At 46.8% G+C, this 25,644-nt stretch overlaps 1 protein-coding gene across 2 annotated transcripts in view; it reads left to right on the top strand.

Moving 5' to 3' along the window:
* cmtm8b (CKLF-like MARVEL transmembrane domain containing 8b) overlaps positions 1-25,644 on the top strand; it is a 144,569-nt gene that overhangs the window by 98,895 nt on the left and 20,030 nt on the right. For both annotated transcript variants that reach the window (XM_072508708.1, XM_072508707.1), the window contains one exon: positions 21,810-21,983. In XM_072508708.1, coding sequence (XP_072364809.1) covers positions 21,810-21,983 — 174 coding nt within the window. The remainder of the gene's footprint in view (positions 1-21,809; positions 21,984-25,644) is intronic.

Here is a 25,644-nt window from a genome sequence, read left to right on the forward strand (position 1 = left end):
TCAGAGATCTATAAGGAGCTGATGGTGTGGGTGGGAGCCCCGATAGGGGAGGTGAAGAGAAGGTGGGAAGAAGAGCTGGATGGGGAGTTGGAGGCCGGGTTATGGAAGGAGGCCCTGAGGAGAGTTAATGCATCCTCGTTGTGCGCCAGGCTCAGCCTGATACAGTTTAAGGTGGTCCATAGGGCACACGTGACTGTGGCCCAGATGAGTAGGTTCTTTGAGGAGGTGGAGGCTAGGTGGGACGCTATGCGGGGGGGGGGGGTCGTGCGAACCATGTCCATATGTTTTTGTGTGTCCGAGGCGCAGGGGTTTGCTGACGTCATGTCAGAGGTCTTCTAAGTTAGGGTGGTTCCGAGTCCAAAGGTGGTGCTCTTTGGTGTGTCGGAAGACCCGGGAGCCCAGGGGGTGAGTGAGGCCGATGTCTTGGCCTTTGCCTCCCTGGTGGCCCAGAGACGGATCTTACTAGGGTGGAGGGACTCGGAGTCCCCCAAGTCGGGGATGTGGGTTAGCGACATGGTGGGGTTTCTAAGACTCGAAAAAAATAAAATTTGCCTTGTGGGGGCAAAGGGGAGGCATGAGAGAGAGACGAGTAAGGATAGGAGAACCAATGGAGGGATGGTTAGGGAAAGTGGCACTGTTTGTGTAAGCTATGTTGGCTGGGGTTTGTGTCCAGGGAGTTTGTTGGTTATATTATTGTGTTTTTGTTTTTGTTGAAATTTGATGTTTAAAATTGTTAAAATTATAAATGCCTCAGTAAAATATTTTCGAAAAAAAAATTCCATCTGCCACTTATCCACCCATTTGACCATCCCGTCTCTACCTTTCTGTAACCCAAGACACTTCACCTCATTGTTAACCATCTGGCCAATCTTTGTGTTGTACGCAAACTTACTGATCCTACCGCCTACATAGTCATCTATGTTCTTTATATATATATATATTTTTTTTAAATTTAGAGTACCCAATTCATTTTTTTCCAATTAAGCGGCAATTTAGCGTGTTCAATCCACCTACCCTGCACATCTTTGGGTTGTGCGGGCGAAACCCACGCAAACACGGGGAGAATGTGTAAACTCCACACGGACAGTGACCCAGAACCAGGATCAAACCTGGGACCTCAGCGCCGTGAAGCAGCAGTGCTAACCCATTGCGCCACCGTGCTGCCCTCTGTGTCCTTTATGTAACTAACAAACAGTAGGGGACCCTGCACAGATCCCTGTGGTACACCACTGGTCACTAGTTTCCAGACATTAAAGCAGCTGTCTATCATCACCCTCTGTCTCTTACCGCTAAGCCAATTATGAATCCATCTTATCAAATCATCATGTATCCCATGTGCATTTGCCTTCTTAATAAGTCTCCCATGTGGGACCTTGTCAAAGGCTTTGCTAAAATCCATGTTAACTACATCAACTGCGCTACCCTCATCTACATACTTGGTTACATGCTCCAAAAATTCAATCAAATTTGTTAGGCATGACCTCCTTCTGACAAAGCCATGCTGACTATTCCGGATCAAATCTTGCCTCTCCAAGTGGAGATAGATTCTCTCCTTCAGAACCTTCTCCAATAGGTTTCCTACCACTGACGTGAGATTCACTGGTCTGTAGTTCCTTGGCTTGTCTCTGCAACCTTTCTTAAATAGTGGGACCACTTTAGCTGTTCTCCAGTCCTTTGGCACCTCTCCCGTGGCCAGTGAGGAATTAAAAATTTGGATCGGAGCTCTGGCAATCTCCTCCCTCACCTCCCACAGCAGACCAGGACACAATTCATCTGGACCTGGAGATTTGTCCACTTTTAAGCCCGACAATACCTCCAATACCTTGTCATTCCCTATGACAATTTTCTCCAGAATCTCACAATCTCTCTCCCCGAGTTTCAGAACTACCTCCTCATTCTCTTGGATGAACAGATGTGAAATATTTGTTCAACACCCTACCAATGTGCTCTGGCTACACCCACAGATTTCCTCCTTGGTCCTGAATGGGCCCTACCCTTTCCCTGGTTATGCTCTTCCCATTGATATACTTAGAGAATATCTTGTGATTTTCCCTAGCAGTCAGAGCTTTCTCACATGCCCTCTTTGCTCTCCTAATTGATTTCTTAAGCTCCATCCTGCACTTTCTGTACTCCACTAATGCCTCTGCAGACTTCCTCCCCTTATACTTGTTAAAAGCCTCTCTTTTCCTTCTTATCGTATCCTGAATGTCTCTGGTCATCCATGGTTCTCTGGGTTTGTTACACCTTCCTATTACTCTAGAGGGAATACATTGGGCCTGTACCCACCCCATTTCATCATTGAATGCCGCCCACTGCTCTTCTGTAGGCTCCCCCACAAGTAACTCTTTCCAGTCTACCTTGAGCAGATTCTGCCATATTTTGTTAAAATCTGCTCTCCCCCAATCCAAAACGTTTTTTTGCAATTTGTCTATATTTTTGTCCATGACAAATTGAAATTGAACCATGTTGTGGTCACTGTCACAAAAATGCTCCCCCCCCCCCCCCCCCACAACACATCAACCACCTGTCCGGCTTCATTCCCCAGATTTGGTCCAGCACTGCACCATCCCTTGTTGGATCCTCTACATATTGATCTAAAAGGTTCCCCTGTGTACATTTCTTTTTAGAAAATATTTTATTGAGGCATTTATAACTTTTCCCTGTATACATTTCAAGAACTCTACTCGATCTAAGCCCTTAACATGATGGCTATCCCAATTAATTTTGGGAAAGTTGAAATCACCTAATATAATTACCCTCTTATTATTTTTACACCCCTTCGCGTATTGTACACATATTTGCTCCTCAATTTCCCGCTGACTATCTGGGGGTCTATAATAAACACCTAGCAATGTAGCTGTCCCTTTTTTATTCCTGAGCTCTACCCAAGTAAGCCTCATTTGATGTTCCCTCCAAGACACTATCTCGTGTCGTGAAATTTCCCAACTTGGCAGACCCATTGCCATGTAAATGTCCTCTGCGTGCACTATTTTTGATCTGGGGAGCCGGGTGTTATGCACTGGAATTCGTTGAGTCCGGAAACAGTTTGGATGACGCCGTGACGTTGGGCGAGTGCCGGGGCAGGCCGGTCGAAGGCCCACTTCAGTTCTCTGGAAAGGCTGTTAGACCAACCCTCACCGTGCACACCTCCTCATCTCCACCCAGTCCCGATGCTGCCCACATGTACTGCACACACCCTTACATCCCCATGCGTTTTCCATGACCCCTTACATTCTCCATGCTCACCGACCCAATATGTACAGTACCAATGAGCCATGTAATATAAATGGCAAAGTCTTGAAATGCTCATGAAAAGAAAACATCTATTCAGAAATCTGCTTTGAAAAAACTGTTCTTGCAACCTTATAAAAGTGTCAGACACTGCCATTCATAGTTCCAATAGTACTAATTTTATTCCACTTCTTCACAACTTTTAATCTTGTCCAATTAAACAATTAAATGTGAGAGCAGCAATTTAACTCAAAGCAAATTTCTAAATGGATGTTCTTTATCATGGGAATTTCAAGACTTGCTATTTGTTATTCTCAGACTCATTGGTTCTGTCCATAGTGCATACTGGATGAGTGGGCATGAAAGGGGCATGGGTGGAATGGAGAGCATGGCGTTGTTAATAATAATAATAATAATAATAACAATAATACTCTTAGTGTCACAAGTAGGCTTCCATTAACACTGGAATGACGTTACTGTGCAAATCCTTTCATAAGATTTCTGAATCCAGACTTTGATTCACAACTTCTCTGAGGGGCTGTGAACCACAATACATTGAAGTTGGCCATGGAAATTGCAGGGCGCTTTGTGATGCCTCAAGTGGCAAGTAACAGTCATACCACACAAGAGCCAGGCAACGAATATCTCCAACAAGGGAGAATCCAACCATCACACCTTCACATTCAGTGACATTACCATTGCTGAAATCCCTTCTGTCACCATCCTGGGTAGCTACCATTGACCAAAAACTTAACTGGAAGCCATGTAAATACTGTGGCTATAAGAGCAGGTCAGAAGCTGGAAATTATGCTGTTAGTAACTAACTTTCTGACTCCCCATGGCCTGGCTACTATCTATAAGGCATAATTCATGGGTGTGATGACCCCCCCCCCTCATGCCTGGATGAAAACCCGTCCTCTTGTATGGATGAGTGCAGCTGCACTGACACTCAAGAAGCCCAACACAATCCAGGACAAAGCAGCTTTCTTGATTGGCACCCCATCGACCACCTCCAGCATTCATTGCCTCCACTACTGATGCACAGTGGCAGCATTGCGTTGCCATATACATTGCAGCAATTCACCAAGGCTTCTTTGATAGCAACTTCCAGCTCACCACCTTTACCACTTCGAGAGACAAAGGCAGTAGACATATGGGAAAACCACCACCTGCAACATTCTTTCTAAACCACTAACCATCCTGACTTGGAAATATGTCAGCTTTCCTGCATTGTCCCTGCGTCAAAATCCTGGAACGCCCTCCCTAACAACACTGTGGGTGTAGCTACACCAGATTGGCTACAGCGGTTCAAGAAGGCAGGTCACCACCACCTCCTTAACAACCATTAGGGATGGGCAATACAAATTCTGGCCTAGTCAGCGACACACACATCCTGTGAAAGAACATGAAGAAAAAGATTGGTGTTGCTTCCATTCACACATATGAAGTATTAACAGTATTCTTGCCAAATAGAAGGAGTGAGTACCAATGAACAGGTGCTCAAGCAGAGCCATGAGAAATTTCTGTCATTACATTGTGGTGTTTAACAAATAAAGAAAAATAGTTTATCAAACCAAGACCTCAAGAGAAGTTGGTAACATTGCACTGATGACCTATTGGATAAAACTGAGAAGTTATACTTGTCATCAATCTTGCAGTGCATGATTAAGAGAGGTCAAAGTGACTCTTCCAATTCTGCTGTCACTGGATGCTGATGATTCGAGTTCCCATTATTTATATCTAGATTCTAGGCTCAGGTCACTGGAGTGAGCTTTGAACCAGTGCCTTTCTGATGAGGAGATTGAAAACTCACTTTGTGTGCTGGCACACACGTTTTTTAATAATCTTTATTAGTGTTAGAAGTCGGCTTACATTTACACTGCAATGAAGTTACTCTGAAAAGCCCCTAGTCGCCACATTCCGGCGCCTGTTCAGGTACACTGAGGGAGAATTCAGAATGTCCAATTCACCTAACAGCACGTCTTTCGGGACTTGTGGGAGGAAACCGGAGCGCCCGGAGGAAACCCACGCAGACACGGGAGAACGTGCAGACTCCATACAGATAGTGACTCAAGCCGGAATCGAACCTGGGACCCTGGTGCTGTGATGCAACAGTGCTAACCACTGTGCTACAGTGCCAGTGGTTTGCAGTTGTTGCTACAATAAGTAATTTCATCTCTTTAATCTTGGAAAATGGGACTGTGAACGGCATCTGGTGTGATCACGTTTATTGGGGCTTGAACCCACAACCTGCGGACTCATACACTGAGCCAAGCTGACTTGTTAATTATAATAAAATTACCTCAATGTGCATTAGAGCTGATCATCACCATGCTTGCTATCAGTTCACAGAGGCACTGCACTCTATCGGTACAATTGGAGAATGCACTGATGATTTATATACTGATCTTGACAAGTAATTGACAGGCTGCTCCCGGGATCAGTTCCCTTGCATGAAGGAACTAATTTTGAGGGAACTTGTTTTCTGCTTCAAACAAGCAGAAGTAAAATTATTTTGATTAATTATAGAGTAATTTTCACTGACTTTGGTGTCTGGGAATCCTACAAATTTCAAACTTGCACAAAATGAAGGCCCATAATGAGGCTTGATTATTCATAGGTCTCGTGTTACTTCCAATTTATTTAAAGAGCGGTAAACCTGCACAGAATCACAGTCCAAAGATGTGCAAGTCAGGTGGATTGGCTACGCTAAATTGCCCCTTTGTGTCCAAAGGTTTAGGTGGGGTTACTGGGTTGTGGGGATAGGGTGGAGGCGTGGGCTTAAGTAGGGTGCTCTTTCCAAGGGCCAGTGCAGACTCGATGGGCCGAACGGCCTCCTTCTGCACTGCAAATTCTATGATGATTCTATGAAACATTTATTGATTACCCAAGACTACCAGTGGGCAACTGACCAAAGTGTTTTACAATCAGGCTGGTGACTGTCGTTAAGCCTCCGAGTTTGCAAACAGCCCTTTTGAACACAATGTCCTTTATGCTGTATGTTATTGTAAAAGTGATTCTTCAGGGTTAGTGATCTGTAAAATGTATTTGAATTACTTAGTTAGTCCAGACAATGTTTCCACAGCTTTTTCCCAGTCCTGTCAATTTGACAATATTTTAATTTTAACTACATTAGAAATGCTTAAAAAGGAGTGATTGATTGCAAATGTTGAATGGAGAAGTTGCTCCTGCAGGCAGTTCTCTAATTCATGTTGAGTATGTCCCTAAATAATAAACATCGCATTAACCTTTCACCATGGCAACCTTTATCTCACCAACTGTTGCTCCTGCCCTTGTGTTTGTTGCTGAATCTCTGTTCACTTTTTTGTATTTTTTTAAAGTATATGCTGTCCTTTACAAACCAGAATTTTGGTGTAATCAGGTTTAAGATTCTGGCGTTCCGACATACTGACTTTCCCCAGAATGGGGTTGGCAAATCCAGAGTGAAACTAGAATTAGCCCTGATCCATTCACATGAGCAATGGGAAACAACAATTTTTTTAATTTAAAAAAAATTATTTTTATTCAGATTTTTATCAAAACATAATTTTTGCATAACCATTAACAACATTTAACAAAACAAGGTGAACGATAACATTATATAAAGAAAAAAGAACAAGAATATGCAACATCCCCCCCCCCCACCCCGGATTTCTGCTGCTGCTGACATTTTAGTGCTCTCCTAGAAAGTTGAGGAACGGCTGTCACCTCCAAGCGAACCCCGTCATGGACCCTCTCAAGACAAACTTTATTTTATCGAGACTGAGAAACCCAGCCATGTCACCAATCCAAGTCTCTACACTCGGGGGTTTCGAGTCTCTCCACATTAAAAGGATCCGTCTCCGGGCTACCAGGGAGGCAAAGGCCAAGACCTCGGCCTCTTTCACTTCCTGAACTCCCGGATCATCTGACATACCAAAGATCGCTATCTCTGGACTCGGCATCATCCGCGTGTTTAGGATCTTGGACATTGTCTTAGCGAATCCCTGCCAGAATCCTTTAAGAGCCGGACATGCCCGGAACATATGGACATGGTTCGCTGGGCTTCCCGCACACCTCGCACATCTATCCTCAACCCCAAAGAACTTGCTCATTCTCGCTGCCGTCATGTGTGCCCGGTGGACCACCTTAAACTGGATTAAGCTAAGCCTGGCACATGATGAAGAGGAATTAACCCTGTTTAGGGCATCCACCAATAGGTCCGCATCCAGCTCCCCGCCTTGCTCCTCCTCCCACTTGCCCTTAAGTTCCACCACCGGGGCTTCCTCCGCCTCCTGTAGGTCTTCGTAGATGTCCGACACCTTCCCCTCCCCTACCCAGTTGCCGCAGACCACCCTATCTTGTATCCTACGTGAGGGTAGCAATGGAAATGTCACCACCTGTTTTTTTAAGAAAGGCGCGTACCTGAAGGTATCTGAAGGCATTTCCAGGGGACAAATTAAATTTCCCCTCCAGCACTTTCAAACTGGGAAAAGTCCTGTCTATGAACAGGTCCCCCATCCTTTTAATACCTGCCCTATGCCAGCTTTGAAACCCTCCGTCTATCTTACCCGGGACAAATCTGTGATTGTTGCATATCGGGGTCCAAACTGAGATTCCCTCCACCTCCTTGTGTCTTCACCACTCACCCCAGATCCTTAATGCCGCCGCCACCATCGGACTTGAGGAGTAGCGCGCCGGCGAGAACGACAGAGGTGCCGTTACGAGTGCCCCCAAGCTGGTGCCTTTGCATGAGGCCGCCTCTAACCGCTCCCACATCGACCCCTCCCCCAATGCGCATTTCCTAATCATTGCTATATTAGCAGCGCCAGCATCCCCCCCCCCCCCTCCCCCGACTGCGCTCGAGATACAATCTCTTTACTCGCGGGGTCTTATTTGCCCATACAAATCCCGAAATGATCTTGTTCACCCACTTAAAGAAGGACTTTGGGATGAAGATGGGAAGGCACTGGAAGACAAACAGAAATCTGGGGAGGACCATCATCTTAACGGTCTGCACCCTCCCCGCTAGAGAAAGCGGGAGCATGTACCACCTTTTAAAGTCCCCCTCCATCTGCTCGACCAGCTGGGATAAGTTAAGCTTGTGGAGGGCATCCCAGTTCCGAGCCACCTGTATACCTAGGTACCGAAAACTCTTCTCCATCATCTTAAGCGGAAGCTCTCCCAGTCTCTTATCCTGTCGTTTAGCTTGGATCACGAACATCTCGCTTTTCTTCTCGTTTAATTTGTACCCCGAAAAATTGCCGAAGTCCCTCAAAATCTGCATGATCTCCCCCATCCCCTCTAGTGGGTCCGAAATATACAGGAGCAGATCATCCGCATAGAGTGAGACCTGATGCTCCTCCCCAACCGAATCAACCCCTGCCAGTTCTTTGAAGCCCGCAGCGCTATGGCCAATGGCTTTATTGGAAGGGCGAATAGTAACAGGGAGAGGCGGCACTCCTGCTTCCTCGGTGAAGCCTAAAGTATTCCGACCTCACCCTGTTCGTGCATACACTTGCTACGGGGGCCTGATAAAGTAGTTTGACCCACCCTATAAATACCTCACCGAATCCAAACCTTCTTAACGTTTCCCACAGGTACTCCCATTCCACCCAGTCAAAGGCTTTCTCTGCATCCATCGCAGCCACTACTTCTGCCTCCCCTCCTTCTGAGGGCATCATAACAATGTTTAGGAGCCTCCGTACATTTGAGTTCAGTTGCCTGCCCTTAACGAAGCCTGCCTGATCCTCCCCTAACACCCCTGGGACACAGTCCTCAATTCTAGCGGCCAAAATCTTGGCCAGCAATTTGGCATCTACGTTCAAGAGCGATATCGATCTGTAGGACCCACATTATAGCGGATCTTTCTCCCGTTTGAGAATGAGTGAAATCGAAGCCTGTGACATTGTTGGGGGTAGGGTCCCTCTTTCTTTAGCCTCGTTAAAGGTCCTTAGCAGGAGTGGACTCAACAGTTCCGAAAATTTCTTGTAGAATTCTACAGGATAGCCGTCCAGCCCCAGGGCCTTGCCCGACTGCATAATCCCTAGGCCCTTAACAATCTCCTCCAACTCTATCGGGGCCCCCAGTCCCTCCACCAGATCCTCTTCCACCTTTGGAAACCTCAATTGGTCCATGAATTGCTTCATCCCTTCCCCTCCCGCCGGGGGTTCTGACTCGTACAGTTTACCATAAAACACCCCAAAGACTTTGTTCACCCCCTCTGGGTCCAAGACCGTGTTACCTTCCTTATCCCTAACTTCCCCAATTTCCCTGGCCGCCTCCCTCCTACGAAGTTGGTGCGCCAGCATTTTACTCGCTATTGGGAAACAACAATAACCAGATTTTGGTGTGCCCTATTAGATAGACTTGTTCACCCACATTTAGGTTTTAAAACTTTTGCACGCAAAATTGTTACAACTGCAAGCTGATGAACAATGGGAGGGTGTATCACCTTATGAGATTCAAGGATTGGGAACTAAATAGAGGAAGACTGAGAAAGAGGCTGTATTAAAGGGAGTGAATTTGATGTCAAATCAGGAAGAGACTGAGAAGGGAAAGAAAGATTGGATTTAAGAGAGAGGGAAAAAAAGGAGAAGTTTAAAAAAAACATTTGACATTTTTAAGCTCCATAGATCTCTGAAGGCAGAAGGGCAGGTTAATAGGGTGGCAAAAAAGGCATAAGGGACACTTGCCTTTATCAATTGAGGCATAGATTACAAAAGCAGGGAGGTCATGATGGAGCTGTATCGAACTTTGGTGAGGCCACAGCTGGAGTCCTGTGTGCAATTCTGGTTGCCGCATTATAGGAAGGATGTGATTGCACTGGAGGGGGTGCAGAGGCAATTCACCATGATGTTGCCTGGGATGGACCATTTAAGTTTTGAAGAGAGGTTGGCTGGCTGGGATTGTTTCCGCTGGAGCAGAGAAGATTGAGGGGCGACTTGATTGAGGTGTACAAGATTATGAGGGGCGTGGATAGGGAGCAGCTGTTCCCCTTAGTTGAAGGATAAATCACGACGGGACACAAGTTCAAGGTGAGGAGCAGGAAGTTTAGGGAGGATTTGAGGAAAAACCTTTTTACCCAGAGGGTGGTGAAGGTCTGGAACGCACTGCCTGGGAGGGTGGTAGAGGCAGGTTGGCTCACATCCCCTAAAAAGTACCTGGATGAGCACTTAGCACGTCATAATATTCAAGGCTGATTTATGGGCCAAGTGCTGGCAAATGGGATTAGGTGGGCAGGTCAGATGTCTTTCATGCATTGGTACAGACTCGATAGGCTGAAGGGCCTCTTCTGCACTATTATTCTGTGATTCTATAAAATATTCCCCAACCAGATAAAACTTACAATTGAATATTGAAACAACAATAAATTCTATTTCTATGCACCTTTAGTAGAATGGAACATCCCATGGCCCTTTACAGAAGTATTCCAAAACAAAACATGACACCGAGTCACGTAAGGGGATATTTGGTCAGAAGATCAAAAGCTTGGTCGAAGAAGTAATGTTAAAGGAAGAAAGTGAGGTGGAAAGGTAGAGAAGTGTAGGGAGCGAATTCCAAAGCTTAGGGCTAAGGATGCTGAAGGTGCGACCACCAAAGACGGAGCAATTAAACTTGGCAATGTTCAAGGACCTGGAATTACATGAGTACAGATATCTCAGAAGGTTGTGGGCCTGGGGGAAGTGATAGGGATAGGGAGGGGCCAGGGGGGGATTTGAAAACAAGGGTGAGAATGATAAAGTTAACACATTGCTTGACCGGGTCCCGAACTAGGTCATGAGCGCAGGGGGTAACATGCGAAAAAAACTTGGGCCGGGATTCTCCATTGCGATTCCACACCTGCACTGCTGCTAGAGTGGATGCAGAATTTGGATTTGGGTTTATTGTCCCGTGTACCGAGGTACAGTGAAAGGTATTGGCACTCAGCCAAATCTCGCACTCACTGCAGAGGGACCAGAGAATCCCACTGCCATGAACAGATGGAGAATTCTGTGCCTGGTCAAGTTAAGGCTTTCAGCAACAGATAAACTGAGACGGGGCATAGTCGGGTGATGTTAGAGAGGTGAGAAACAGGTGGTCTTAATGATGCCACAGATACGAGGTCAGAAACTCATCATGAGATCAGATATATGACAGCAATGTTGAGAACAGACTGGTTTCTTCTCAGAAGACTTGCCAGAGAGTGATGGACTTGCTAGCGAATGGAGTTTGAATGGAGATGGAAACAGTGGCTTCACTCTCTCCAATATTTAATTGGAGAAAGTCTTTGCTCATCCTGTACCAAATCTCAGACAAGCAGTCTGATAATTTAGCAAATGTGCAGGAGTCGAGAGAGGTAGTGGAATGTAGAGTTGGGCAGTGAGGTTCTGGGCAAGAACAGCTGAACAGCAGTCATGAACAGTTATCGACATTGTTTAAAGGGTACTTATATTGTTAATTAATAGTGTGGTACCATGCCCCTTTAAGGGTGCGAGTTCCTGGAATCTCACGTAACCCGATCGGCCAATGGAGCTGGAGAGCATGAACCCCGCCCCCGGCGGAATGTAGGCTTCCCAATTAGTTAGGAGCTTAGAGTCTTGGAACATGGTAGTGCTTATATCACTGTCTGCACATAGTTTCTTACTTTAATAAAGCTCTCTTTGTTAATCCACCTGGCAATCGCCAATCTGTCAGGATAGTACATTGGCGATGAGGATCAACGGAGTGCCTTCCTGCTGCTACAGAAATCAGGGGAGCAGACCTCGTGTGAAAGCCTGTCCTTCAAAGCAACTCTGTTCAGCAGTCTATGAGTAACAGAATGGCCCTTTTTGGCAAACTAGAACCATTCAACCCTAATATGCAGCAAAAGGGGCTATATGTCGAATGCCTCTCTTTTCAAGGTCAATGTAATTGTGGGGGGGGGGGGGAGGGAAAGGAAAAGCAGCGGTTAATCCTAGCAACAGCCTGCGGGGTTCCAATTTACAACCTGACTAGGAATCTGACTTCTCCAGATGTCCCCAACTCCAAAACATTCGAGGAGCTGGTGGAGTTCGTCAAGGGACATTACCACCTGAAGCCCTCAACAAAAATGTAGCATTACAAATTAATTTTGATGACCGGGGAGACAATCGTCGTGTTGGTGGTGTGCCTAAAACAAATGGCTGAACACTGCGAATTTGGGTCTGCACTCAACGACGTGTTGATAGATAGGCTGGTCTGTGGCGTTAACGACATGGCCATACAAAAAAGAGTTGGAGCAGAGGCAGAGATTACTTTATAAAGGCAAAAGAGGTTGTCAAGGCGATGGAAAGCGGCGAAAGGAGGGCGATGGAGTTGCAGAGCATGAAAGCAGGCGAGGTCCACGAGGTTTGGCAGGAAGCCACTGGCAGTGGTGGTGCCAGAAATGGTGGTGTTGAAGCCAATGAGGAAAGAGGCTCAGATCAAAAGAGAGTGCAGACATATAGGGAATATGGTCCACAGACCTGAAACTATGAAGAATGCTACCGGTGTGGGGAAAATCACCCCCAGGAGAGATGTAAAGGTAGGGAAGCTACATGTTATGCTTGCAATAGGAGGGGGCAATTTAGGAGGAAAATCGAGACAGAGCCCACAGGGGACCAACAAAAAATAAATTCAGACTCCAGTACACAGAGTTGAGAATAACCCTGAGAACAAATCTGAAGTGTACAGTTTAAACATCAAAGTTGGCAAGATGCCCCTAATTACAATTGTGTTGATAGGAAATGGTCAGCCACTTAGAATGGAGGTGGACATGGAGACCTCTGCTACAGTTGTAGGTGAACAGACATATCGTGACCTGCAAGGCGGGGGTCCAGCCCCTGAAGTTGAGAAGCATGACAGCTAGCCTGGCCATGCATACGAGGGAAGCTTTAAGAATCCTAGGAATGCCCGCAATGCACGTAAACTACCAGAACCAGGCAACTCAACAACCCCAAAAAGTAGTGGGGGATGAAGTCTGATGGAATGGGATGAGCCAATTTAAATAAATTGGCTAGAAATGTTCCAAATTAACAAAGGAAGCCTTCATGACGTCTTTGAAAATATCAGGTTATCCAAGAGGAGGTAGGCAAGACAAAGGGTCTTATAGCAAAGATTTACCTGGATCCGAAGGCTAAGCCCAAGTTTTTCGGAGCTTGATCCGTCTGCTATGCCTTAAATGAGAAGGTTGAGTCTGAACTCAAATGACTCGAAGAATTAGGTATCATCAAACCTGTACAGTTTTCAGCGTGGGCAGCTCCAGTCGTGCCAGTGGTGAAGGTAGATGGGACCATTAGGATATGCAGAGACTACAAACTGTGAATCAAGCAGCCAGATTGGACTGTTACCCAATACCAAGATTTGAAGATTGTAATCAGGAACATAAAGGGGGAAGAATGTGGTACATGTGAGACGGGTTCCTGGAATATCATGTTACCCAATCGGCCAATGGGGCCGGAGTGCAAGAACTCTCGGGCAGAGTGTGGGTTTCCCAGTTAGTTAGGAGCTTGGAGTCTTGGAACATGGTCGCTTGTCGCTTTTATCTTGCTCTCTGTATATAACTTTCAACTTTAATAAACCTTCCTTTGATAATCTACCTGGTGGTTATCCATCTGTCAGGATGTTACAGATAGAATTAACATTCTCTGGCAGTTTAACGGGCAACTAAATCATGAATGCAACATGGTCATGAAAATCACAGGGAGGTTAATCACAGGGAAGTGTGTCATTCATACTCCATTAATTTGTCAGCAAAATCTGACAAATGTTTTGGCTTAAACAGGGCAGAAGCATGAAAAACAATATATAGACGAAAGGGGCTGAATTCTCCGCAGTCTCGCGCCGTAATCGCGGCCGGCGCGGGGGTGGAGAATCCACTTTCACGCCGTAATCGGGCCTGCCGCCGGTTCGGCGATTCTCTGGGCCCCGGACATTGGTGTGACCACGGAGTACGCCGCGCCACCGGAGGGGGCCATTGCCAGAGGCCCGCCCACCAATCCTCCGCTCCCGACCGGCCGAGCTACCGAGGGCGTGGATCTAACCACCTATTGCCAGCCGGGATGCTGGCGTGGCAGCTGCGGACTCAGTCCTCGGCCGCTCTGGTTGGGGGTGGGCGAATCGGTTACCGGGGGGGGGGCCTTATAGGCAGCCGGGAAGTAACTGAGGCTCCGGCACCCGGCCGATCGGGGAGTCTCTTTTATCGGTGTGGCTCTGCGGTCCGAGTCCGCCATGGAGTACTGCACAGCGGCTGGAGGCCGCCGCCGTGTGCATGCGCGGTCTCCGAACCGGAAGTGCGGGGACCGGTATCCTCAGCTAAAGCTGCGAGATTCACTCTGGGTCCCTGCTAGCCCCCTGCAGGGCATTGAATTCGTTCAACTTTTTTCTGGGAATTTCGGGAGTAAAACTCCACCGTTTTTACGCCGGCGTGGGGACATAGTCTCTTTTTGGGAGAATCCAGCCCAAGGTCTTTCATTTCTTTCTTCTTTCTTTCTATCTTGTTTGTGTGAAGCTACTTTTCGGAAATAGCATCAGGAAAATTACCAATTCAGGGACGATTAGTTGGAGTGATGGAATCCTTGTCAAATAGATAAGTTTAGAGGAGATTTTTAGGGAAGAATGATGTGGAGATGCCGCCGTTGGACTGGGGTGGGCACAGTAAGAAGTCTTACAACACCAGGTTAAAGTCCAACAGGTTTGTTTCAAACACTAGCTTTCGGAGTGCTGCTCCTTCCTAAGGAAGAAGGAAGAGGTGCATGTAGCTTAGTGAGGAAATTTGTGCGAGAGTCAGAAAAATTGAGTGTTTGGAGGGAGAGGATAAATATCTGGCGAAGATTCCAAGATATGGTGGGTCAAGATGATGGAATTAATATGAAAATGTGGATTTTTAATTCCATGCATTAAGAGATGAAGCATAAATGAGGAGCATGGCTGTTGATTACAGCTGTCCACATTTGAATCACTCAGAATCAGTGCCAAGGATTAGGAAGAATGAGGTTGGCTTTGTGTTTGGGATCTGGATGTGATGTGACACGTTCATAGGTTCTCAAAAGCTAGTTCCGAGTAAAAGGACCTTGGGGGGGGGGATGCCGCCCTTTTTAATGTGCTCAAAGTTGAAACAGGCAAATTGCTCCATCTGTCCATATCAGCAACCATGCCAACTTGGGAAAGTGCGTAGGTTTTTTAATTGAACTTAGTAATTACAGTAACCCATGGGATACTTGAGGCCAGTTTTTGATCATACAAAGGGTGGCATGGTAGCACAATGGTTAGCACTGTCTGTGCGGAGTCTGCATGTTCTCCCCGTGTCTGCATAGGTTTCCTCCGGACGCTCTGGTTTCCTCCCACAAGTTCGGAAAGACATGCTTGTTAAGTGAATCAGACATTCGGAATTCTCCCTCAGTGTATCCGAACAGGTGCCGGAGTGTGACGACTAGGGGATTTATACAGTAACTTCATTGCAGTGTTAATGTAAGCCTACTTGTAACACTAATAAAGATTATGGGCAGAATTCTCCCGCAATTGGCGGGTGGCCCGTACCGGCGGCAAGACGGGCGTGAACCACTCCGGCGTCGGGCCGCCCGGAATCCTCTGCACTTCCGGGGGCTAGGCAGGCGCGGGGGGTGGGGGGGGGGGGGGGTGGATTCATGCCACCCCCCGGGGATTCTCTGACCACCGCGGTGGTGGTCGGAGAATCCCGCCCTATATTATTATGAGTATGACTCGAGAAAGTGGGGATGCCCTAATCCCCTAGTTAATGGGTACACCCTTTGCTGTGCAATAGTATCTTAAGAGCCAAATTACTGAATTTGTTTTGGAATATTCTAACGGGTAATGTGGAGGGATTAATTGTGTGAAGTAAGCACTGCTGCCTCACGGCGCCGAGGTCTCAGGTTCGATCCCGGCTTTGGGTCACTGTCCGTGTGGAGTTTGCACATCCTCCCTGTGTTTGCGTGGGTTTCGCCCCTACAACCCAAAGATGTGCAGGATAGGTGGATTGGCCACGTTAAATTGCCCCTTAATTGGAAAAAAATGATTTGGGCACTCTAAATTTAAAAAAAAATTAATTGTGTGAAGTAGAAGGGTTGCACACAGTGCAGTGGTTTACACCGCTGCCTACAGCACTGAGGACTGGAGTTCGAATCCCGGCCCCGGGTCACTGTCCGTGTGGATTTGCACATTCTCCCCGTGTTTGCGTGGGTTTCGCCCCCACAACCCAAAGATGTGAAGGGTAGGTGGATTGGCCACGTTAAATTGCCCCTCAATTGGAAAACAAATTATTGGGCAGCACGGTAGCATAGTGGATAGCACAATTGCTTCACAGCTCCAGGGTCCCAGGTTCGATTCCGGCTTGGGTCACTGTCTGTGCGGAGTCTGCACGTCCTCCCCGTGTGTGCGTGGGTTTCCTCCGGGTGCTCCGGTTTCCTCCCACAGTCCAAAGATGTGCAGGTTAGGTGGATTGGCCATGATAAATTGCCCTTAGTGTCCAAAATTGCCCTTAGTGTTGGGTGGGGTTACTGGGTTATGGGGATAGGGTGGAGGTGTGGGCTTGGGTAGGGTGCTCTTTCCAAGAGCCGGTGCAGACTCGATGGGCCGAATGGCCTCCTTCTGCACTGTAAATTGTATTGTATTAATTATTGGGTACTCTAAAATTTTTTCTTTTAAATTGTATGAAGTAGGATTTTTGTGAGTGTAGAGTGATAATTTGTATTGGCTTCTCTAACCTCTAATCACAGGTTTATCCTCATGGTTGTCACTGGGGCAGAATGATATTTATGGACAAGAAGCAGGGTAGAAGGGGTTAAAGAGCACACTTTTGCTGTTTTCTTTTGAAGCAGGAATGTAAAGAGGTTGAGGCCATTGCACATGCTTGATGTAAAGTTGGAGTGTAAGAGGATTCCATGGACATCATGTCCCCAATGAGGTGCCAGTGACCACATACCCATGAATATCAGATCAATCCGGTCAATCTCAAATGGGCATGGAGTCACATCCTGAGTAATTTCAGGACTAATCTGAAGTCCTCGTGGTCACTGGGCAAGAGAGTTTAGGAGCAAAAAAGAAAAGAGGGCAGAATATTTTTGGACGGAACTTGGAATACTTTTTCCAATGCATTTGTTGCTCTGCTGCTAGTAATACTGCAAGGGAAATTTTACCTTGGGCGCCATCTAACGGGAGAAGCACTAAGCGCGGTATCGAGCGAGAATTGCCGGGTGCTTCCGAGGGCTGGCCCAGCGAGACCGCGACCGATACCTACTGCCAATTAGGGCCGGTAATGATGCCCCACGGGCTTCATGTCGGAACTGGCTGTCCTGCAAGCTGATTCGCCTGGACTGCGCCCGGCAGCTTCCTCGCTAACAAGGGGAGGCAGCTCTTAAACTGATCCCTCTAAGCAAACCCCAGACAGCACGCAGCCATGCCACCGTGCAGCTCCATGATTCGAAGATGCTGACTTGACCAGACAGTTGGATGCGGTGGATCCAGAGGGGGCACCCTGTTCCCCTGAGGGATTTGGAAGGTCAGCTAGTGCCGCATGGGAGGCAAGGGCAGCAGGCGTCAGCTCGGGGAGTGTAAACAGGAGGACCACCATCCAGTGCCGTAAGAAGCTCAACAATCTCCACCGGGCTGCATGGATGAGTTGGCAGCGGCCCCCTGGCACTGATCCTGCCTGTGACACCCAGGCTGATTGCCCGGTTTCGAAGATGGCTACTCACCTCCTCCCATAGCAGCCATTGTGCTAGCTTCATGTTTTTAAATAGGTGTGCTATAGTGCGTCTGCGTGACCACTCGCTGGGGGCCCAGTTAGGTCATAGGAGGCCATTGGATATGGGGTCTTTCAGGGGCAGCATGGTGGTGCAGTGGTTAGTCTACGGCGCTGAGGACCTGGGTTCGATCCCGGCCCTGGGTCACTGCCTGTGTGGAGTTTGTACATTCTCCCCGTGTCTGCATAGGTTTCATCCCCACAACCCAAAGATGTGCTGGGTAGGTGAATTGGCCACGCTAAATTGCCCCTTAATTGGAAAACTTTAAATTTATTTTTAAAAATAGATAGGGGGTCCATCCCGGTAACAATATGGAGATTGGCCTTAATTGGTAATTATTGTTTCCCTCCCCCTCAAGGTGGGATCTGGATCTCACCAACTGGAATGAACCAGTTAGATCAGAAACTGATGGCGCCCGGCACATATCCCGATTTCGGCCTCTCGAACAATATAATCAGCTCGCTCAGATCCGGGCCAGGCTCAACGTGGCCGTTAGGCCATGTCCCTTATGTTTTTCCAGCTTGCTGGGCTCTGCAGGATAGTTTCATCCTGGTTCAGAGGTCACACTACAGATAGTTTGTGAGCCCATAACATCATCACTGGCTGGTCACGAAACAAAAAATATGAATGGGTCCCATTGTTCCATTCAGTGGCATTATCCATTATTTAATATCTGCTGTGCTACTTGTAACAACAGAGTATAAATCTTATTGTTTTGTGCTTTTCTCCATGAGACATTACCATCAAAAGAAAGTGTTCAGTAATTTGGTAGAAGAGATTGTATTTGAAATAAACAACAAAAGAGACAGGACAACATCCATCTGTATTACTGTAAAACCTTGCACCTTAATGTTCCTCATTTATCCATTAAATCAACCCAGAAACCCAGGTCTCACTTATCTAACTTGAATCTTGAGTGGAGAAATACATAATGGCGGCACAATAGCACAGTGGCTAGCAGTGTTGCTTCACAGCGCCAGGGATCTGGGTTTGATTCCCAGCTTGGGTCACTGTCTGTGTGGAGTCTGCCTGTTCTTCCCGTGTCTGCATGGATTTCCTCTGGATGCTCCGGTTTCCTCTCACACATCCCGAAACCTCCTTGTTAGGTGAATTGGACATTCTGAATTCTCCCTCTGTGTACCCGAACAGGCGCCGGAGTGTGGCGACTAGGGGATTTCCACAGGAACCTCATTGCAGTGTTAATGTAAGCCTACTTGTAACACTAATAAAAAAAGATTTATTTAGAAATTTTAAAGAAATATTTGTCTCAAATTAGCAGATCTCAGCTACTAGTTACCTCTGCATGAGGCGATACTTTCTGATGTCTGGCCTCAAGTCCTACTTCATAATATTAAACCTATGTCTTCTTGCACCATTTCCTTGGTGTATCTCGTTTGGCGTCATGTTTACCTCTGTAATTATTCACTTTGAAGTAACTCTCTTGGAGGCTGAGGGACCTCTGCTTATCGAATGGTTTGAGTAGCTCATCCATCAAACATCGGGAGTCAGCTTCCCCGCAGATCCTGAAGGGGAGAGGAGAAAAGTTGGTGCACAAAACTCGGGAGAAGTATTCTGAAATTAAAGCAAGGTGGTAGATTTCATGCTATTATTGTAATACTAGATTATTTTCACTGGGTGAGGCTCTTGAGCTCTTACATTATTGTTATGTAGAGTTGCAGCCACAGGGTGGTGCTCTTCAGAATGTAAGTGGAATACCCTATCAGTGGCGAGGGGAATCATTTAACTCCAGCAATGTATATAGGAAGAATAGTACAGCACATGGAGGAATGCAACAGGTTTATCAGTTCATATTTAGAGCATTTTTTGCTTGTGAAATTCTTGTAGAAAAAGTAGTTCTCTCCTCCCCCCCCACCTTGCTTTTCTCCTGTAAGACACTAGAATCATAGAACTTACAGTGCAGAAGGAGGCCTATTCGGCCCATCGAGTCTGCACCGGCCCCTACAAACAGCACCCTACTGAAGCCCACGTATCTACCCTATCCCCGTAACCCAGTAACCCCCACTTAACATTTTTTGGACACTGAGGGCAATTTATCATGGCCAATCCACCTAACCCGCACACCTTTGGACTGTGGGAGGAAACAGGAGCACCCGGAGGAAACCCACGCAGACACGGGGAGAACGTGCAGACTCCGCACAGACAGTGACCCAGCCGGGAATCGAACCTGGGACCCTGGAGCTGTGAAGCAACTGTGCTAACATTAAAAAAAACTACTTTTTTGACCAAGAATTTTATCATCTGACCTAATATCTCTTTATGTGGCTCGGTGTCAGGTTTTAGAAAATGCTCCTGAGTATGTACTATATCTGTATAAGGAAGATAAACTGAATTAAAATATTAAAATCAGAACTCAGGCAAAGACAAGTAGCTATTCAAACATTAATATTTGGCTCACAGCAATATGACCCAGTGGCCAGTAGTTGTACTTATGATTCCTGCGTGTACAGTTTATTTAAATGTTTAATGTCTCAGTAATACTTACCCCTGCAAATATCCTTGCTGTCCTAAATCCATTCCATCTGCAGATTAACTGATGATCTCAAATAGGAATTTGCTGCCTACGCTGCCACATAAAGAACAACCAATTGGGGGATCCTTGAACTTTAGAACAAATGGATGAATGTTTTAAAGAGAGTGTGGTGTGAGGGAAGGGGAGGAAGGAGTGTTCCACTTCACAGTGACAAGAGCTTTAACTTCTTATAGAGGTGCCTTTATATGGCCTCTTGGTGTGGAAAAGATCCTTCTACACTGTTCTTCAGCCATCGGCTCCCATTGTGGAGATCTTTCAGAGCTGGTGGCCACATCAACCTGCCAGATTTTTTTTTAATAGATCAGCACAGGGCAAGGAATAGTAGATTTTCACTGGACCTTGTCAGCTGCCGACAGTCTTACAGGGGTTAGTGAACACATGTCTCATAGGTTTCCCGTGTAACCATAAGGGAACATGCTGCTGACCACCGACAAGGCAATTGGTTGACATGAAGGCCAGCTGCACATTACAAATCTCAATGGGGAAAGAGTGGCTCAGTTCCCTTGCTCCCCTGAGACCCAGACTGCACTGAGAGTGCAGCTTTAGTCACCAGTAACAATAATATTTTGAGAGCACACATTTGCATAAGGGACTGCTTTAACCGATGATAATATGTCATTTGTAACATTTCTCAGTTGGCTGTGGCTATACTTAATATTAAATGCACTTATTCTCTTTTTAATATAAAGAAACAAACTCCAAATGCTGGAAATCTAAAATAAAAGGAAATCGCTGGAAACTCAATATTTCTGTTGGCCTTTCATGAAAAAAGTCAGATTAACATTTGTGGTATTAACTCATCATCAGTCATAAAAGACATGCATTCCCTATTTTTAGTTTGGTTTCCGGTATTTGCAGTATGTTTTCTTTCTATTCCTTTTATGTAACTCTCGTTTGACTAATAAATAACATTCAGGAGCTTGTACATTAATATTTCAGTTAACTTTACAAACTATGCATTTTCCCTGATGTCCTTTTCAGTGTTCTTCTTTATCTAGCAACAAGGCTGAGTTGACACTTGCAATGGAATATTTTCATGTAAAAGGTGACCAAAGATGTTGATGATTTGAGAAGGAATGTAGCAATAATGTGACATGGCTGCAACCAATATGTTTTGGTGATTTGCGTCACTACTGTGTGCTTGTTTAATAAAAATGCAACATTTTTGTGTCCATATTTTTTTTAAGCATCCTCAAAGCAGTGAATTGAGCCCAGCTCATTTCCCATTGAATCTGTACGTTGGTAGTATGGAAAGTGAACGAAGGGTTGGTATCTTGTGAAACTCTTTCACTGAAAACTTCTTTTTTCAGATACTTGGGCTGTTGGTGTGGATATTGATAGCGAGTACAGAATATTTCTCCGTCCCTGCCTTTGGCTGGGTAATGTTTGTGGCAGTCTTTTACTGGGTTCTCACGGTCTTCTTTTTGATCTTCTACATCACCATGGCCTACACTAAGATTCCTCAGGTACCGTGGACCACAGTGGTGAGTAGCCTTCTGGCTTGCCATTTGCTTTTTCTAATTCCTTCAAATTGATTCTCCTGAATACCTGACCTGCTGTTCTGGAGTTACTAATTCATGTTGGGAGAATGGTTCCTCCTCTGTATGTTAGCCTTGCCAGATGAGCTTAGAAACTGAGCTATTACAGAAACATAGAATCATAGATAATAGCAGCAGGAGGAGGCCATTTGGCCCCTCGAGCCTGCTCCAAAATTCATTCTGGTCTTGACTGATCATTCAACCTATTCCAGCCTTCCCCCCCCCCCCCCCCCAAATCCTTTGTTCCCATAATTGAACAACTTCTTGAAAATATATGGGGCTGGATTCTCCATTGTGCAGGAAGCGCACCCACGCCCGGCGATTTCCTAACGGCGTGGGGCTGCCCACAATGGGAAACCCCATTGGCCGGCTGGCGCGACAGAGAATCCCACTGCTGGCGGGAGTGCGCCGCACCAGAGAATCCCACCCACAATGTTTTGGCCTCGACTACTTTCTGTGGAGCATTACTGCTGATCCTGCCTTGACATGCACATATGCATCTCTCCAGAGTAGGACCCCCCCATCCCTAGAACGGGAGCTCTGGTCAATTTTTCAGTCCCAATTTCTGCTTTGGCTAAGCTCAGTTAAGAACAGTATGAGAATAAAGCTAGAGGTGAAGATAAACTAACTGGAGGAGGTAGCAGGGAAGGGCAAGAGCAGTTAAGTTAACACGTGGTGTGAAAATACTTAGGGTGTGATTTAACAGGAATGAGCCCGCTCTCCAGTGCAGGGAAAGATGGGTGGGCCATTTTTAAATGGCATCCTGATCTTGAACCCACCACGGCCTCCGGACCATCCCAACCACCCAACTTACCAATGAGGAGGTCTTTGAGCCCTCCACTCCCCACGTCATAAGGGCAGGGCACCCCCAGGACTGATCCCTGGCGTGGGCAAAATTCTACCGGGGCATCTTGGCACTGCCAGCCTCAGTGCCCCTGCCAACCTGGCAGTGCCACCAGGATGCCATGCTGGTATTGCCACAGTGCCTGGATGGCATCAGGGGTGCCAGGGTGTCACCCGGCCCAGAGCCTGCCGATCCGGAGGCTCCCGATCGCCTAGTAGACCACCCTAAGTGCCGGTGCACCTGGTCCACTTTGGTGGAGACCAGTGCTAAATGCTGCTTGCTTAGAGTTTCAGAGGCGGGGGCATTAGATCCCACACCTTGGGTAACTTTGGCGCGAACATATTCAAGTAAGCCTGACTGCACACTTGAACATGCAAATTTGGATGACGCCTATTTATAAATCTCTGAACCCCCCAATGAGGAGGTCCTCGAGGTCCCCTGCACCCCACCTCAGAAGGGCAGGGCACCTCTGGGCCCTATCCGCGTTGTGTAAAAATGCCACCCGGGCACCTTGGCACTGTCAGCCCAGCAGTGCCATCTGGGCACCCTGGCAGTGACATCATGCCCCACTGCACCAGGGTAGCATCAGGGTGCCAGGGTACCACCTGTCCAGAGCCTGACCACACAGGGGCCCCTCCTGATAGCCTGAGAGACCCCTCCCCCCCGAGTGCCGGCACACCTGGTCCACGTTGATGAAGACCAGCACTAAATGGTGCTTGTTCAGGGTCTCCGAGGCACGGGCGTACATTCCGACGCCTTGAGTAAATCCGGTGCGAACATATTCAAGTAAGCCTGACTGCACACTTGAATATGCAAATCTGGATCCCACCCACAATGGGTGGGATCCAGGTCGCGATGCCTCACGAGATCTCATTAGATCTTACAATCTAAAGGGCAGCATGGTGGCGCAAGTGGTTAGCACAGTTGGCTCACGACGCCGAGGTCCCAGGTTCGATCCCGGTTCTGGGTCACTGTCCGTGTGGAGTTTGCACATTCTCCCCGTGTTTGTGTGGGTCCGCCCCCACAACCCAAAGATGTGCTGGGTAGGTGGATTGGCCACGCTAAATTGCCCCTTAATTGGAAAAAATTAATTGGATACACTAAATTTAAAAAAAATAAAAATCTGGTGGATCCTAAAGCTCTGGAATAATAATTGTCCGTTGATCTCAGTTCAGCTCATTCATACCAGGGTTCCCCAAGCAGCTTGATGAATATTGAGTTGAGGAAGGCCAATGGAGTGTGAATGGCAGAGAGTGTAGAGTTTAGTGGAATTTTAACCTTAGATATAATTGAGTATGGCAGTTGGACAGGAGTTTTATTTTCTTCAATTAATACTTCTGTATAGTGAATTAACAGAGTGTGATTCTTGCCAAGTGTTTGGTGTAACTGTCAATTTAGGCTAACACTAGCTATGGAGCGGGATTCTCCGGTCTCCAACGCTGAGATCGTGCTCGGCGATCGGCCAGAGAATCCCCGTTTGCGCTGAAATTGGGGGCGGCGCCGCTTTTGTGATGCTCCGCATCTCCAAAACGAGTACAAAGAACAAAGAAATGTACAGCACAGGAACGTGCCGACCATGCTGCCCGACTAAACTACAATCTTCCACACTTCCTGGGTCCCTATCCCTCTATTCCCATCCTATTCATGTATTTGTCAAGATGCCCCTTAAATGTCACTATCGTCGCTGCTTCCACCACCTCCTCCGGTAGTGAGTTCCAGGCACCCACTATCCTTTGTGTAAAAAACTTGCCTCGTACATCTACTCTAAACCTTGCCCCTCTCACCTTAAACCTATGCCCCCTAGTAATTGACCCCTCTACCCCGGGGAAAAGCCTCTGACTATCCACTCTGTCTATGCCCCTCATAATTTTGTAGACCTCTATCAGGTCGCCCCTCAACCTCCTTCGTTCCAGTGAGAACAAACCGAGTTTATTCAACTGCTCCTCATAGCTAATGCCCTCCATACCAGGCAACATTCTGGTAAATCTCTTCTGCACCCTCTCTAAAGCCTCCACATCCTTCTGGTAGTGTGGCGACCAGAATTGAACACTATACTCCAAGTGTGGCCTAACTAAGGGTCTATACAGCTGCAACATGACTTGCCAATTCTTATACTCAATGCCCCGGCCAATGAAGGCAAGCATGCCGTATGCCTTCTTGACTACCTTCTCCACCTGTGTTGCCCCTTTCAGTGACCTGTGGACCTGTACTCCTAGATCTCTTTGACTTTCAATACTCTTGAGGGTTCTACCATTCACTGTATATTCCCTACCTGCATTAGACCTTCCAAAATGCATTACCTCACATTTGTCCGGATTAAACTCCATCTGCCATCTCTCCGCCCAAGTCTCCAAACAATCTAAATCCTGTTGTATCCTCTGACAGTCCTCATCGCTATCTGCAATTCCACCAAACTTTGTGTCGTCTGCAAACTTACTAATCAGACCAGTTACATTTTCCTCCAAATCATTTATATATACTACAAAGAGCAAAGGTCCCAGCACTGATCCCTTTGGAACACCACTGGTCACAGCCCTCCAATTAGAAAAGCATCCTTCCATTGCTACTCTCTGCCTTCTATGACCTAGCCAGTTCTGTATCCACCTTGCCAGCTCACCCCTGATCCCGTGTGACTTCACCTTTTGTACCAGTCTACCATGAGGGACCTTGTCAAAGGCCTTACTGAAGTCCATATAGACAACATCCACTGCCCTACCTGCATCAATCATCTTAGTGACCTCCTCGAAAAACTCTATCAAGTTA

Source organism: Scyliorhinus torazame, chromosome 6 (assembly GCF_047496885.1).
Source record: "Scyliorhinus torazame isolate Kashiwa2021f chromosome 6, sScyTor2.1, whole genome shotgun sequence".
Taxonomy (NCBI): Eukaryota; Metazoa; Chordata; class Chondrichthyes; order Carcharhiniformes; family Scyliorhinidae; genus Scyliorhinus; species Scyliorhinus torazame.